Source organism: Ammospiza nelsoni, chromosome 15 (assembly GCF_027579445.1).
Source record: "Ammospiza nelsoni isolate bAmmNel1 chromosome 15, bAmmNel1.pri, whole genome shotgun sequence".
Taxonomy (NCBI): Eukaryota; Metazoa; Chordata; class Aves; order Passeriformes; family Passerellidae; genus Ammospiza; species Ammospiza nelsoni.
The window spans coordinates 3,902,426-3,915,906 of record NC_080647.1 but is presented as its reverse complement, the minus strand read 5'-3'; the positions used below and the strand labels follow the sequence as shown (position 1 = coordinate 3,915,906).

At 39.3% G+C, this 13,481-nt stretch overlaps 1 protein-coding gene across 2 annotated transcripts in view; it reads left to right on the top strand.

The window, feature by feature from the left end:
- DACH2 (dachshund family transcription factor 2) overlaps positions 1–13,481 on the top strand; it is a 236,029-nt gene that overhangs the window by 148,017 nt on the left and 74,531 nt on the right. For both annotated transcript variants that reach the window (XM_059482899.1, XM_059482900.1), the window contains exon 3: positions 5,568–5,699. In XM_059482899.1, coding sequence (XP_059338882.1) covers positions 5,568–5,699 — 132 coding nt within the window. The remainder of the gene's footprint in view (positions 1–5,567; positions 5,700–13,481) is intronic.

The window sequence follows — 13,481 nt, the reverse complement described above, 5'->3', positions numbered from 1 at the left end:
AGGGCATCAAGTCCCTCCAGAAAAGACTGTGACATTTTCAAGATGACTGGAGCTTCTCTGTGAAAGATGAATTTCTCACAATTCCTGATAAATATGAGTAATACTTGTTTGGATTTTTTTCCCCCTCAGTAGGATTCATTTGCCATAGTATAATAATGTTTTTGACATTTTGAAGTGGTGTTATTTAAAAATGTTAGGCCACTCAACATTTTTTAGGTGTTGTCTGAAATGTTTTGATAAGGATCATCTAAAGTAGTTTCTCTACTTTTATTAACTGGTTAGAGAATCCAAGAATCCCAGATTGGTTTGTGTTGGAAGAGACCTTAGAGATCATCTCATTCCACCCCTACCATGGGCAGGGACACTTTCCACTAGACCGGGTTGCTCCAAGCCCCATTAAGATAAATCAAGGAGTCTTCATTTTCTTTTTAGCTTTGCTCATGCATCATGATAAATATGTTCAAATGTTGTCCTTGAAAAAACCAGTTCTTGCTGTCATTTGTCAGTTTTCCTGTTGCAAAATGGGAAAGCACATATTTTTGAGATATGGTTGTAATATCAGAACTGGCTGCAGGTGTAAGAACAGATGAAGGAAGCTCCAGTGTTGGGATGCATTTTTGGCTCTTGGCTGGGCAGGGTCACAGGGGTGTCCTGGGTTTCAGCCTGGGCTCTGGTGCCCTCCTGGCTCTGGGCTGATGCTCCCACAGCCCAGCCCACCACAGACTCCCCAAAATCCATCCCAGCCTGCAGTGCCCGGTTACTCCCCACTTACTCCCCAGTTACTCACTGCTTCCATCCTTGGCTCTCAGATGATGCACTGAGGGATTTTTGTGCCCATTCCCAGGAGGCAGCCAAGGTACCTTCACTGACCACTGAGAACAGGACATGCACTGGAGCTAAACCTTCCTCCTGCTGCTGAGTCTGTTCACAAACATGAAAAACATCTGCAGGAACAGGACTTGGGAGTTTGGACCCATCTCCAAACTGCTTTAAGGCTTTGAGCATTTTACTGTTCTCATCAAAGAATTCAGTTTCACTGTCCTTTGTGTAGTGCTGGGTTTTACCTCCCTATTTATCACTAAGCAGGGATGATTCATTTCAGCTGGAGAAGCCTTCACATCCCAGCCTGATTTTGAAAATTAATTAATTAGTAAAATTTTGCAGGCATTCTGAAAATGTAAAGCATATTATATGTATTCCCTTATTAATTTTAATTAAAGTGAGTGTTCCTTTTCAGTCTTGGAAAGCCTAATTTGTTGGAGGTTTCAGGATTGTTTTCATGGTTGGCAGTATGGTCTCTCATACTGACATTTCATAGAACCAGATATTTTATCATTGCTCTTTTAGCACAGCATGCTTGACCCATAGCAGCTTTGAATGCAAATAAAAAACAAGCCAATGCACAATGCTTGACTGTTATACTGAAATAATATGGCACAGCTAAACTGGGTTTCATTTTTCCTTCTGAATATTATTAATTGCAATGTGTTGACTGTTAATTTAATTAAATGTTTTGCTTTAATATAAAACCATTTTTCAGTTCACTGACTCACCATTTCATTTAATTAATTGCAAACCTCAGGATTTGATTACTCATAGTTCTCCTTTAGTTAATTTACTTGTTCACAGTTTTGACAGAAAAGCTTTCAAACTAATATGAAGGAGAGGCACAGTCTGACTAATCAGGAAACTGGAAAAAAATAGCTGTGGCTGGAGTATGAGATTAGCAGACACTCAGGTCACCTGGAAAGCCCAGAGCCCTTGTATTCACCATGAAAATCCAATTTTCAGTGACTGAGCACTGGTTAAATCTTGCACCCAAGACACCAGCAGAATGTAGTTGAGTTTTGGATCCTTATCTAAACACCAGGAAATATTTGCTAAGGAATAAATTGTGACATTACTGGGGGCAAGGGACCCTGTCCCCTGTCCCCTGGTGCTGGGGGTGGCTCAGCACTGCCCTGTGGTGGGACACAGCAACAACCTGGGCTGTGACCTTTGGGCCATGCGGGGAAATGCTGCTTCTCCTGCAAGAATTCACTGAGGAATAACCTCCAGGAATGTGTGATGGGGACATGAGAGTAACAATTAGTGACCTGCTGGGCTGGAGGAGCCTCTCTGGGGCTCCCAATGCCATGTCTGTCTCAGAGATCCCACCAGGAGCTGCTCAGCTAACTGGGGGTGCTGGGGATACTGGAGCAGCACCAGTCCCACCGTGGGGCTGTGGGCAGCCCTGCAGGAACCATCCTGACTGTCCCAGACCTCTCCTGTGCTGTGGGGCTGTGAGGGATGTCCCTGTTTGACAACAAATGCCCACAGTTTATTTCCTGGGTGTTCCTGACTGATCACAGCTGGCAGAATTTAACTGAAGAAAGGAGAATTTCAAGTGTAAATGGGCAGGAAAACCCAGAAGCTTTGAAGTGGGTAACCCAGCACGTGGGTTTTCCTAGCAATCCTTTTTTGGTTTGTTTAGGGGGAAGTAGAGGGATAGATGTAAATGTTACAGCAGTTCCCAGGACATTTTTCAAAGTGAGGTGCTCTAAGTGAGATTCTGCTGCTGATAATGATTCATCCAAGAGGATGGAAATGATTCTTCAGTTCTTTGTAGATCCTTAGATAAGTCAGTCAAAGAACAGCCCTCTTCTCCAGAGCTAGCCCAAGCTGAGTCAATTATAGAAAGGAGTTTTATTAGTAGTTAAATTAAATAATAGCTCCAGTAACATTATCCATGGTGCCTAATTGAAGATTGTGCCAATGCTGCCTGTTTTCTGTTTTCTGAATCATTTCAGTCAGCAGCACCCCCTTTCTGCTGAACCCATTTGTTTCAGCCTGAATTTTGTTATCTCTCAGAGATGCTGAAGAATTACTACATTGTTTTTAAAGTGCCTCAGACAGATTCTGTGACTTGAAGTAAGAAGTTATATAGACTAGGGAGTGAGGGAGGGAATAAAGACTTGCAGACAGAGTTTAGGGAAAATCTCAGCTCTGTTTTCAGGCTTGTGCCTGCCTGTGCAGGACCTTGGTGCTCTCTGCACTGGGGCTGAGTTTTACTCCTGAAACTTCAGCAGCTGAAGTGGAGTGACTTTGGTGTGGCAGATGGCACAGCAGAGTTTTCTGATCCATCACTGTTTCTTGGCTGGTGTCCTTATGGCAGCTGTGGCTGGTTAGGGAGCTCAGAAATGTCTGACAATAATTACCTTCCATTTCTGCGGGCCTCGTCGTGGTGATTTGGGGACTGTGTTTGTTATTTTCTGTTTGTTCCATGGTACCTTTCTGCCTTCATTACACTTCTGGTACAACTCTTCAGTGGAAGGTTTTGGGGAATTTTTCTTTTATTTTTCTTTTTTTTTTTTTGGTTTTTTTTTTTGGTTTTTTGGGGTTTTTTTTGTTGTTGTTGTTTTTTAATACAGTGCTCTGGATAATTTTTTTTTTTCTGTTGTCGTTTCTCTGAACATTTTGCTGAAGATCTGAATTTTCTTCCATTCCCTATTTACCTCCTTATAAATAGGGAGGTATTTCTTTACTGTTTTACATATTTAATTAAATTTCATGGCTTCCAATCTATATCAAGAACCTGTGTAAACACTGATCCTTATGAAAATACTGGAATATTGGTTTATCAGTGCATCTCTGGATACATACAAATGATAAAATGTTGGGAGAAAAAACTCCACGTTCCAACACTACATTTTTGTACCCATTAAAATGTATGTGAATTCTTTGCAAATGGATTAAAATAGAAAGTGAAAAGGTGCCTGGAAATCTTGAAAACAGTCAATTCCTCAGAACTGTGATGATGCTTATTTTTTTTTTTTTTTACTTCCTGAAAATAATGTAAAACTCACTCAAAGAGCAATCCCACTTCCTTTCCCTAAGAAAAAAAAGTGAAAAAGTTTGCAGACTATTTCATCTTCTCCAGAAAGTGTGTGGAGAGTTTTATCATTGAAGATGTATTCTGTGATGGATTAAGTGAGAGTGTCTGAGATAAAAACAGGAGTTTAAACACCAGCATTTTATATCTGCTTGATGAAAAACCTGTAGCATTTGTAAAAGAACTTTAAAGGGTGTTGAAAAAAAATTACAGCGTAGTGGTTTTTTGTGTGAAGTGAGGGCTGCATTAAATAACCTAAAAGACAAAAATATTGGTGATGATCAGAATATCTTTGCTGAACTTGCCCAAATTGCTGTATCCATGTATGATAAAAGGTGTCCCTCTCCATGCAGTCCTGGATTGCTTCCTTTGTTAAATCTTCCTGAAATAATCAGAACTTTGTGCAGCCCTTTGGAGGAGCAGCAGAGCTAATCTGAATGTCAGATTCTTAGCAGAATTTAAAAGAGTGTTGTAATTTATGGAAAAGTTGTGGAAGTTATTAGTTCCCTTTAATCAGTATCTAAATCTCTCCGTAAGCAATGCTTTACAGAAGCAGATTATTTAATTCTGGTTACATCTATGATATTTTATTGGTTTGGTAGAACAGGCACCACCAACAAAAAAATAATGGGTTTTAATAAATGCAATCAGTGATTCTGTGGAACTTAGTAGGAAATAATAAAAGCAAGTCTTGCTGTGCTGAAGGGAAAAATAAACCCATTTAATCCATAACTGAGTGAATAAACAATTGAACCTGTAGAGATATTTTTGGGTTTGTACCTGTATCTCTTGGAATTTCCTGCAAAAACCTCAGATTATTTTCAATCACATCTTGCCCAGAATAAAAGTAATTTTCTGCTGTCTGGAAGAAAATCTGATTCTTTATTTAGTGACCAAGCCAATATGATAAAACTTAAAAACTTACACTTACGAAAAAAGATGCTGAGAATCTAAATAATAAGAAAAAAATCATAATAATTATGGTAACCTGTAAGCTGATGTTACTCTGCTTCTTCTCCTTTACCACTGGAAATTAATTGTGTTTTAGTAATTTGAAAACCTTCTACCAATACCCCCTTTAATTCTGGGAATTTCTGCTGGTCTTAATGGTCTCTTAAAAGTGGGATTCATTCTGTAATTATCCAAATTGTGTTTTTCTACGCATTTCCAATGTAATGTTTTCATGTTACAATAATAATATTCCAAATCAGCAAATTCCCAAAAGGACAAAAACTATTTGGATGCTTAATAGAACAATGAATGCTGTACTATTACATGTTAATTTGCTTTGAACTTAAGGAATACTGTATCTTACTCTGCATGTGGAAATTTTGTTGCAGCTAAATAAGTCAAGCAGAAAGTGATCAAAGTGACAAGGTGATCAAAGTGACGGGAAATTATATTTAAAAGTATAATCAAAAGGGATACCATTAAATAAATATTTCTTTGTGCTCTACATGTTAAAAAGAAAAATAAACATGAAAGATTTTTTTTTTTTTTTTTAATTCTTAGAATGGTGTATTCAAGTGGCTTGAGTAAAACAAAGATGGTGTTCAGGGATAGCATTACTGTACTGGACTAAGAATGGCCAATGAATTTATGTGACTTTTTCTTACTGAAAAGGAATGTTCTGTTCATACCTGCAGTGCCACATTGTACAATCTGACACTGCATATTGTTTATTTAAATTTTCCAGGTCTGACAGCAGCTGCCATGGCAGAGGCTATGAAGCTACAGAAAATGAAACTTATGGCCATGAACAGCCTGCATGGAAGTGGGAGTCAAAATGGAACCGAGTCAGAAAATGAAGAGCTCAATTCTAATGCAGGTAAGGGATGCTGTGCCCTGGAGCTCTCGGCACCTGGGTCTCAAATTCTTGGGCTCTTGTATTTTGTAAGCTTTGCCCTGCAGTGCTAAATCAAAATTAGTGCCGTCCCTCCTTCATATTCCTCCAGTTTTCCCAACAGCTCACTTCTGTAAATGTTTGAAAAATACCGGTGAAGGATCATCATTAGGGTTGGATACAGAGCTTTTAAAGGGCCCCCTAAATACCTCTGGAGTAACAAAAGATTTCTCCATTGGCATTGACACTGTCTGGAGTTTTCCAGTAAATGATGGGAGGTTTCCAAAAGGCCGGGCTGTGGGAACTCCTGAGTTCCACTTGGAGAAGGGCAAGACAGGCAATGCTCCATCACCAATTTATGGCTTTTCTGCACTTTGTTCTTTGCTTGGGTGGGTATTTGCAGGGCCCAGCTGTGCAGGGGTTTGTGATAATCCGTGGCTGTGGCTGCAGTCACCTTGGCCAGGAGGCCCTGGCATGGAACACGTTCATGTGCTACATCAACATTAAAACAGGTTTGAGCTAAGCTACATAAACTTTAATAGAGGTTTGAACTAAGCTTCCCCAGTCCCAGCTCCCCAAAACCAGGGTTCAAAGGTGAAGTCAAAACAGATTCTTTTAAGAAGAAATCTTTGTTTATTCTGATGTCCTTCCAGGTGAATAGAGGAGATTTTTGCTTGGTCAGTGTAGGGAACGTGGAACAGACAGATCCATTTTGTCTGTGGTACCTGCCAGGGCAGTTTCCCTTGGCCTCACCTCTTTCTGCATCCTGCACCCTGCCCCTTGGGGAGCAGATTGTGTTGGGTTCCATTGCCAGCTGAAGAGGAGAGGCTCAGAGTGATGCCCGTGGCATCCCCCTCTCCCTTTGGCATTCCCTGCTGTGCTGCATGTGCATCCTCCCAGCAAAATGGTAATTTATTAGACCAATAAAGCAGCAGCTGGGAGGTCTTAGACTCATTTTCTAAAGGAATAACTTTGAATTCATGACAAATTATGCACAAAGCAGTCTTTCCAAAAGTGGTATTGCCTTTTGCTAATTTTGTGTACTGATCTGTATTAGAAGAAATCTGGCTTCTAACTTGTGCATTAAACCTTTCCCCAGCTTCCTGTTCTGTAGGATGTGTACTCCTATTCACCTCTCAGACCCTAATCAATTAGTGCACATTGAATTCAGAAAAAAAAGCACTGAAAAATCCTATTTAGTGGTTGCAACTAAAATATTTTGTATAAAGTTCAGAATGAATTCTGAAAGTTCACTGAATGCTAAGAGAAAGGACTGAACATGGAATTACTACAGAAAAGTAGGGAAACTTCATACAGAAAAGATGTAGGGTTGGTGTGGGGGTTTTAAAAGCTGCTGTGCAAAAGTTTAATATTCAAATTAATTCAAGCTCATAGTTTTGTGTGTTACCTGGTAGGGCAAAATTTGTGCACCTCATGTGGGGAGAATTTACATTAATGTGATCATTTTAGGTACCACATGGAACAGGAAGTTTTTTAGGGACTCACACCAGCCTTTGGACAGTGCATCAAGGGTGTGCACCTTACAAGGCAGTTCTCTGTGGTTTAGCAATTCAATGAGTTCTACAACCAGCTCAATGCCAATTTAAATATTTGGAAAAGTTCCCACTGACTTTAGTTACAGTGGGACCCAAGAATAAGTGTGTGGTGGCAGTTCCATACAGATCTTTTTTCAATTCTCTCCCCTTTTCATTGCCTGGTGCAGTAAAATTGCCAAGAGCAAATTTTCTGGCTTCAGTGCCAGTGTTGTTTGCAGAGCAATAGGTCCTGATCAAAAAGAACTAGTATTAATCCTATTAAAAATCACAATTTCCCCTCTTTCCAATATGTGCAACTTCAGTTTTGGGATAATTTTTGTAATGAGTGGATTCCTCCTTTATTGCTGGGTCACATTACAAAGATTTACATTGAGCAGGATTTGTCAGAATGGAAAATAACCATGAATAGAGGGAAAAATAAAACAACTGAAGAATTATCATTCACTACAGAAAACTCCTTGGTGTGGCATGAAGAGAGTGGGAATTTTGTTTAGAAGTTAATACTCAGGTTGTAACTTTGATCTGCTGTGAAGGGAACACCAGGATAATTCTGTGTGCATGAAACCTTCACCAACTGTTTGCTTTGCTCTAGACTTACAGGTTAAATGACTATTAAAAATAAAATGGGGATGTGAAATGAGGAAGAAAATTGAATTTTGATTTTTTTTTTTTACTAAGAAGAGGTAGAAAGGAACAGAGCAAAGGAGTCAGAAGCCTCATAAGTGAGAAAAACATTTTATTTTAGGAGAGAGACCTCCAGTTTCTTTATTTGAGGTTTTGTTTAATAGCTTCTGTAATGGCTGCAACATGACTCTGCATCTAGATTTCAGCATGAATAACAACCTGTTCGTGTTTCATTTAGCTCCAAATGAGAAATTCTGTGTTTTATTGTTTTAGGAAATTAGTCTGTGTACTATTGCTCCTGGAACTTTATAATTAATCACTAAAGGTTATGGCTGTGGAGAGTTTGTGGGAAATAGATGTCTGAATGATTATAATTGTAGCTGTCAAATCAGAAATATGCTTGTACAGAGCCGAGGACCTTTTGCTTCCTTTGATTTTTTTTTTCTTTTTACAGTAACAAAGACTCAAAGAGTTGCAGTTTTATTTAAAACAATTAAGTTGGGTTTTTACCTCAGTGTTACACATTGACTTCCTACAATGCCACTAAATATTTCACTTTTGGATATGTGCCTTCCTCCTCGTCCCACAATCTGATAGATGAGTGGAATACTCTCTTTTTGCTGTTGTTTATTTTAAATTAAAGATGTAATTGAGCAGTATTAAGTCCTGAAAGCTTTATTGCCAGATTTTTTTGCAAGTGTGTCATTATATACAGGCCATTAGTATAATAAAAAAAAGTGTTGAGGATGTCTTGGCATATTCATCTCAATCCCCATCTGTATCTGGTGAAGTATGAAATAATTTTGGGTTTGCTTCTTACTGATGCCTGGCCTGTCACTTCTACAGTGTCTTCCTCTGTGCATCATTATGATGATGGAAACTTTAAAGAATTCTCTGTCTGAAGGCAGAATTTGTCCTGTCAGTTTAAAATCTGAACTCTTAACTCAATTTAACATGGCCAGTCACTAATTCCTCAGATATTATATTGTTGGTCTAGCAAATTGCAGGTGTGTCTGAGGGACAGGGGTATAAATGTGCCACTTCTTTTTCTGTTTCTAATCCAGCTGGTGGTTTTTTGCCATCAGGTCCTACCTGTCTTCTTTCCATGATGTCACCATAATCTCAGTACTGGTGGAGTTTGGTACTGGGATGTTCTAAATAACTTACTAAAAATGAATGCTGCAAGAATTAATCCTGAAAATGTAGAGGGAAAAATTCCCCAAAAAGTTTAATTTGAAGATTTTTTTTTAATTGAAGCAATGCTTTAGTTCACAGTGCTGTGAAGAATGCTGTTATACATTTGAACATTGATGTCCTCCTTCCACTCTCTCTGCAGAAGAGAAAGAGATTTTTTTGCACCTTCCTACTCATCATATGAAGTGTTGAAGCAAAACTTCTCTGGCAGTTGAAAATCTCCTCTTTAATCTGGCCCTGGAGCCTCTCTGGCCCCACAGTCCAGCTGACCTGGGCTGGCTCCCCCTTGGGGCTCAGGGTCCCTCTCCACCTTGGGTGGGAGCTGGGCAGGAAGGCTGAATTTGGAGAACCTGGGTATGGGAGAATCCATCCCTCTGGAATCTCAAATTCCCAGTGACTTTTGTGGTCTTTTCCTCCTTCTTTGGCTCCTCCAGGTGAGTCCTTGGAGAGGACACAGTGGCACCTGAGGGTTGCCAGGAGTGGCTGTGGCCTTTCTGCTCCTCTTGGGAAGTGAGGAAGGGCTGGAGGGAGCAGCTGGAGCTGACTCCTGCTCGCTCCAGCCCAGCCACAACAGATCTGTTGTTGTGTAGAAATTATATCAATAGAACAAAAGCTCTCTGGTTGCACAGAGGTGTTGAGGAAGATGAGCTCCTTCATCATGCAGAGCTGAGACCAGGTGAAGTGTTCTGGAAATTAACATGTCATTGCTTAGGGGGATCTGGAATTTAGCTGAAATCTGAGCTTTTCTTTTTAATGGCGTGGCAGCAGGTGATGTGTGGAGTGTGAGATAGGATGGATGGTAAAATAGGGACTGGGTGATGTCACCTGGATGTCCCTGAAGCTGCCTGAGCCAGGAGCGATCAGATCAGAGCATGGCAGTCGTGACAGGAGCTGTGTGTGCAGAGCCTCAGAGCACAGAATAAGGCAGGTATTTCCTTCTGGTGGCTTTTGGAGCTAGCATGCATGATTTAAGAAATGTGTTTTGCTTTCCCAGGAGAGATATCAAACAGTACTAAGTGTTTCAGTGGTATTTCCTTAGGAAGTCAAAATGTTATTCTGTATGTAGAGGCTTGTTGCTTAATTTCCAGACAAGGAGCTAAGTTAGGCAGAAAAGAAAGGAAAAACACCCGAGCTTTTGGCATATGAGGATCAGAGAAAAAGCTCTCTCATAGAAAAAAAAAAAAGTGTTATCTTTTTATCCTTCTTTCCCTTCAGTACCTGCCATGCAGTTTTCTCACAAATGCAAACATCCTTCACAATCTGTTTAAAAAACCACAAATACATCACTCGGAGGAATATTTAAGGAACCATCAGGAGGGAAAAAACTCATTGGTTTAATGGAATGCTGTCAAGGAAAATCAGCATCACAAACGACACAGGGGCAGAATTGATACTTTTGCACTGACATGTTAAAAGAAAATCCCATGCATTATTTAGAAAACCCAGAAATCTGTCAGCTGTATGATTGCCGAGTTAGCAGAAGCAGGAGGATGCTGCTCAAGTTGAAAAGAAACGCGTAGGCACAGATCCATATTGTAACCTTTCATGTTCTCCACCCACCATGAATACCCAGCTATTACACGGTCAGCATTTTTTAGTTTTTCTCTTTTAAAATTTTCAAGTGCTTGAAAAGTCAAAAGAGGTAGGTCTTTTCTCTAAAAAGCAGGATGCCAAGGCTGTTATTTTATTGTAAGAATGTAAAAATGACAGGACCAGAGAACAGGTTTTTTTAAATCCTTGAGTACCATGTAGATTTCATGAAGTAATTTTTCCTGTTGTTAAGGCAAGTATTTTTGTGTTACTTGAGCAGAGAGTTATGCATTTTCTGAAATAGTTCTGAATTTCCTTAAATTGTCCTTTGGCCAGGAGGGATATGTGCAGTCTTGGAGCAAGAGAGAATTTAACATGTTTTGGTTTTTGTGCTGTCTCATCCAAAAACCAAACTCTACTCCAGCCCAAGCAGACATGTTAAAACATTTTATCCTAAAAATTGGGACCTCTGTGCTATTTTTGTGGGTAGTACAAGTGCTGGTGATGGTGAGGATGAAGGTGGGAAGGTGAGGAGGCACAGAGGGGATGCTTGGCTCCTGTTGTGGGGACGGGATCTGCACAGGGAGGTTTCACCCAGGGACGTCACACCCGAAGGCGATTCAGGGCGTGGTGACACTTGGTGGTTTCAGCATGTGCTTCCATGCTTGGCCTTGGAGTTGTGCTTTCATGGAACTTTGTTGAATCCACATAGAAATGATGGTGAAGTTTATTTAAGCCTCTTCAGAGAAAGTGGAGTGAAGGAACTCAAACATTCTCATGACATGGGGGCTTTAAAAAGCTTTCCCCAGTGCTGCTTGTCAGGAAAGATCCAGGAAAGATCCGTGGCTGGGGAGTGAGAGGAGCAGAGAATTCCCTGTGGATGGTGTCAGTGATGCCTCCCTGGGGACAGGCTCTGATAATCCTGGGTGGATGTGCTATTGTGTTTTCAAGATACAGCTCCTCAAGCATTAACCAGGAATAGAAATGCTGTTTGTTTGGGTCAGTTGTGCCTCGTTTTGCACTGTGCTGTTTTCTCTCCTGTTCCTCCCTAATGGGCCCCCTCAGTCATCCCAAGAACCCAGTGTCCATGTGGGAAGCTTGGGAATAAGATGCAGATATCTATTTATTTGGCAAATTGTGGTTTTTTGGAGAGTGAGTGCCAGTGGATATTTTGTGCTGTGTTACCCCAGCACTGGGCAGGGTTTAGTACCAAGGATTTCAGGGGGCTTTAGTGAAGCTCAGTTTCAGTGGAATGCAAAAATGAATTTTTTATCTGCAAACTTACTTTAAGGTCCCATTTTAGATACATTCTTAAGCATTTACCTATGGAATGCATGTGAATAATTTAACTGTATTTTTAATGTATTGATTTAAATTTAAACATAAATACTTTATAGTAAATGTAGATAATGATTCACACATAATTGTTGACACATCAGCTAATATTTATGTATTTGGATTGACTGACACCCAACTGAGAAATGTGAAGTAGCTCTGGCTTTAGGTTTCAAACTAATAAAGGAGATATAACTCCAGAAGAGTTTTGAAAAATAAATTCTCCCCTCTTCTCTGTAACTGAAGCATCTTTTTCAGTGAGAGGAATTATCTTTTTCATACTTACCTTACACATGCTGAAATTAACTGTGTTTATAAAACATCCTGAGCTAATGTAAACTGGTTTAAAGATCAAGCAAATTTAGGTTTTATCCTTTATTGGCGTCTTTTTAGAAAAGTTGGTATTAACTTGTGAAGCTCTGATTGTGTGATTGCTTTTTGGGTGGGTAATTCCCAAGGGCATATTTTAAATGGAATCATGACCATTAAATATTAGATACTGCTAAGTGTTTGCAAATAGAGAATATATATACACTTGTAAGTTTATATTTCAGCCAGTAAACATCTCACATAATCTGTTTCCTTGGTATATTTTGGCTGTTATTTTATTTGAAATCAATGGACTTTTGTTCCTCTTTTTCTCGGAATACTGTAAAAAACCAGAATATTGTTGTTCCTTTTTTTTTTTTTTTTTAATAAAGACAAGATTGCTTACTATGATTTCTAACTTTTGCTGGAACAAATCTGTAGATTCATATCTATTAAAGATTCATATCTGTTAAAAAGCCCTGCCTACCACCAAACCAAATGCCCCTGGGTGCACACGGCTGATCATAAACAACCTCTCCAGATTCTTGCCATATCTGCTAGCAGAACTAAGTGCAGCAAAAGATAAACTAATGACAAAATGTAAATGCTGTGGCTAAACGGAGGAGAATTGAGAGCTTTCACACGTCTGTCACCTTTCAGATCCTTTACAAATTTATAGTCTCAGAGTGCAGAGGTCTAAATCTTCAAAGCTTGAAAAACAGAGGTGCAGCATGAACTAATCTTCATTTTTTCCCCTATCTTCTTACAGCAGCACTAATGGAAATGTATTTTGTTTAATGACTCTGAAATCCTGTTTGTAATTAGATGTGGGAATTGGTCTTACTTTGTAACAGATGATACTGGAATAATAATATGAGAGATGCTACGCTGAGACCGCTATCCTCCTAAATCTATATCATTTTTCATTTTATTGACAGGAAATGTGTTCCTGGAACAAAGAGATTGATTTTAAAGAGTGGAAAAATAATGTCTAGTAAAAACTCAAATGAAAACATTTTAGTGTTACTTTAATTGTATCACAAGAGTATATTAACCCTTCAGCTGTATTTTTAATTTTAGTAAACAGTCTTCTTACAGTTGTTGCTTTGTCACTGGTACAATCTTTGAATGAATGCACCAAAAGGTAAAGAACTTTAATTAATGATGGGGTGCATACATTTAAAATTCATATCACATTTCAGAAGGATTATTCAAAATA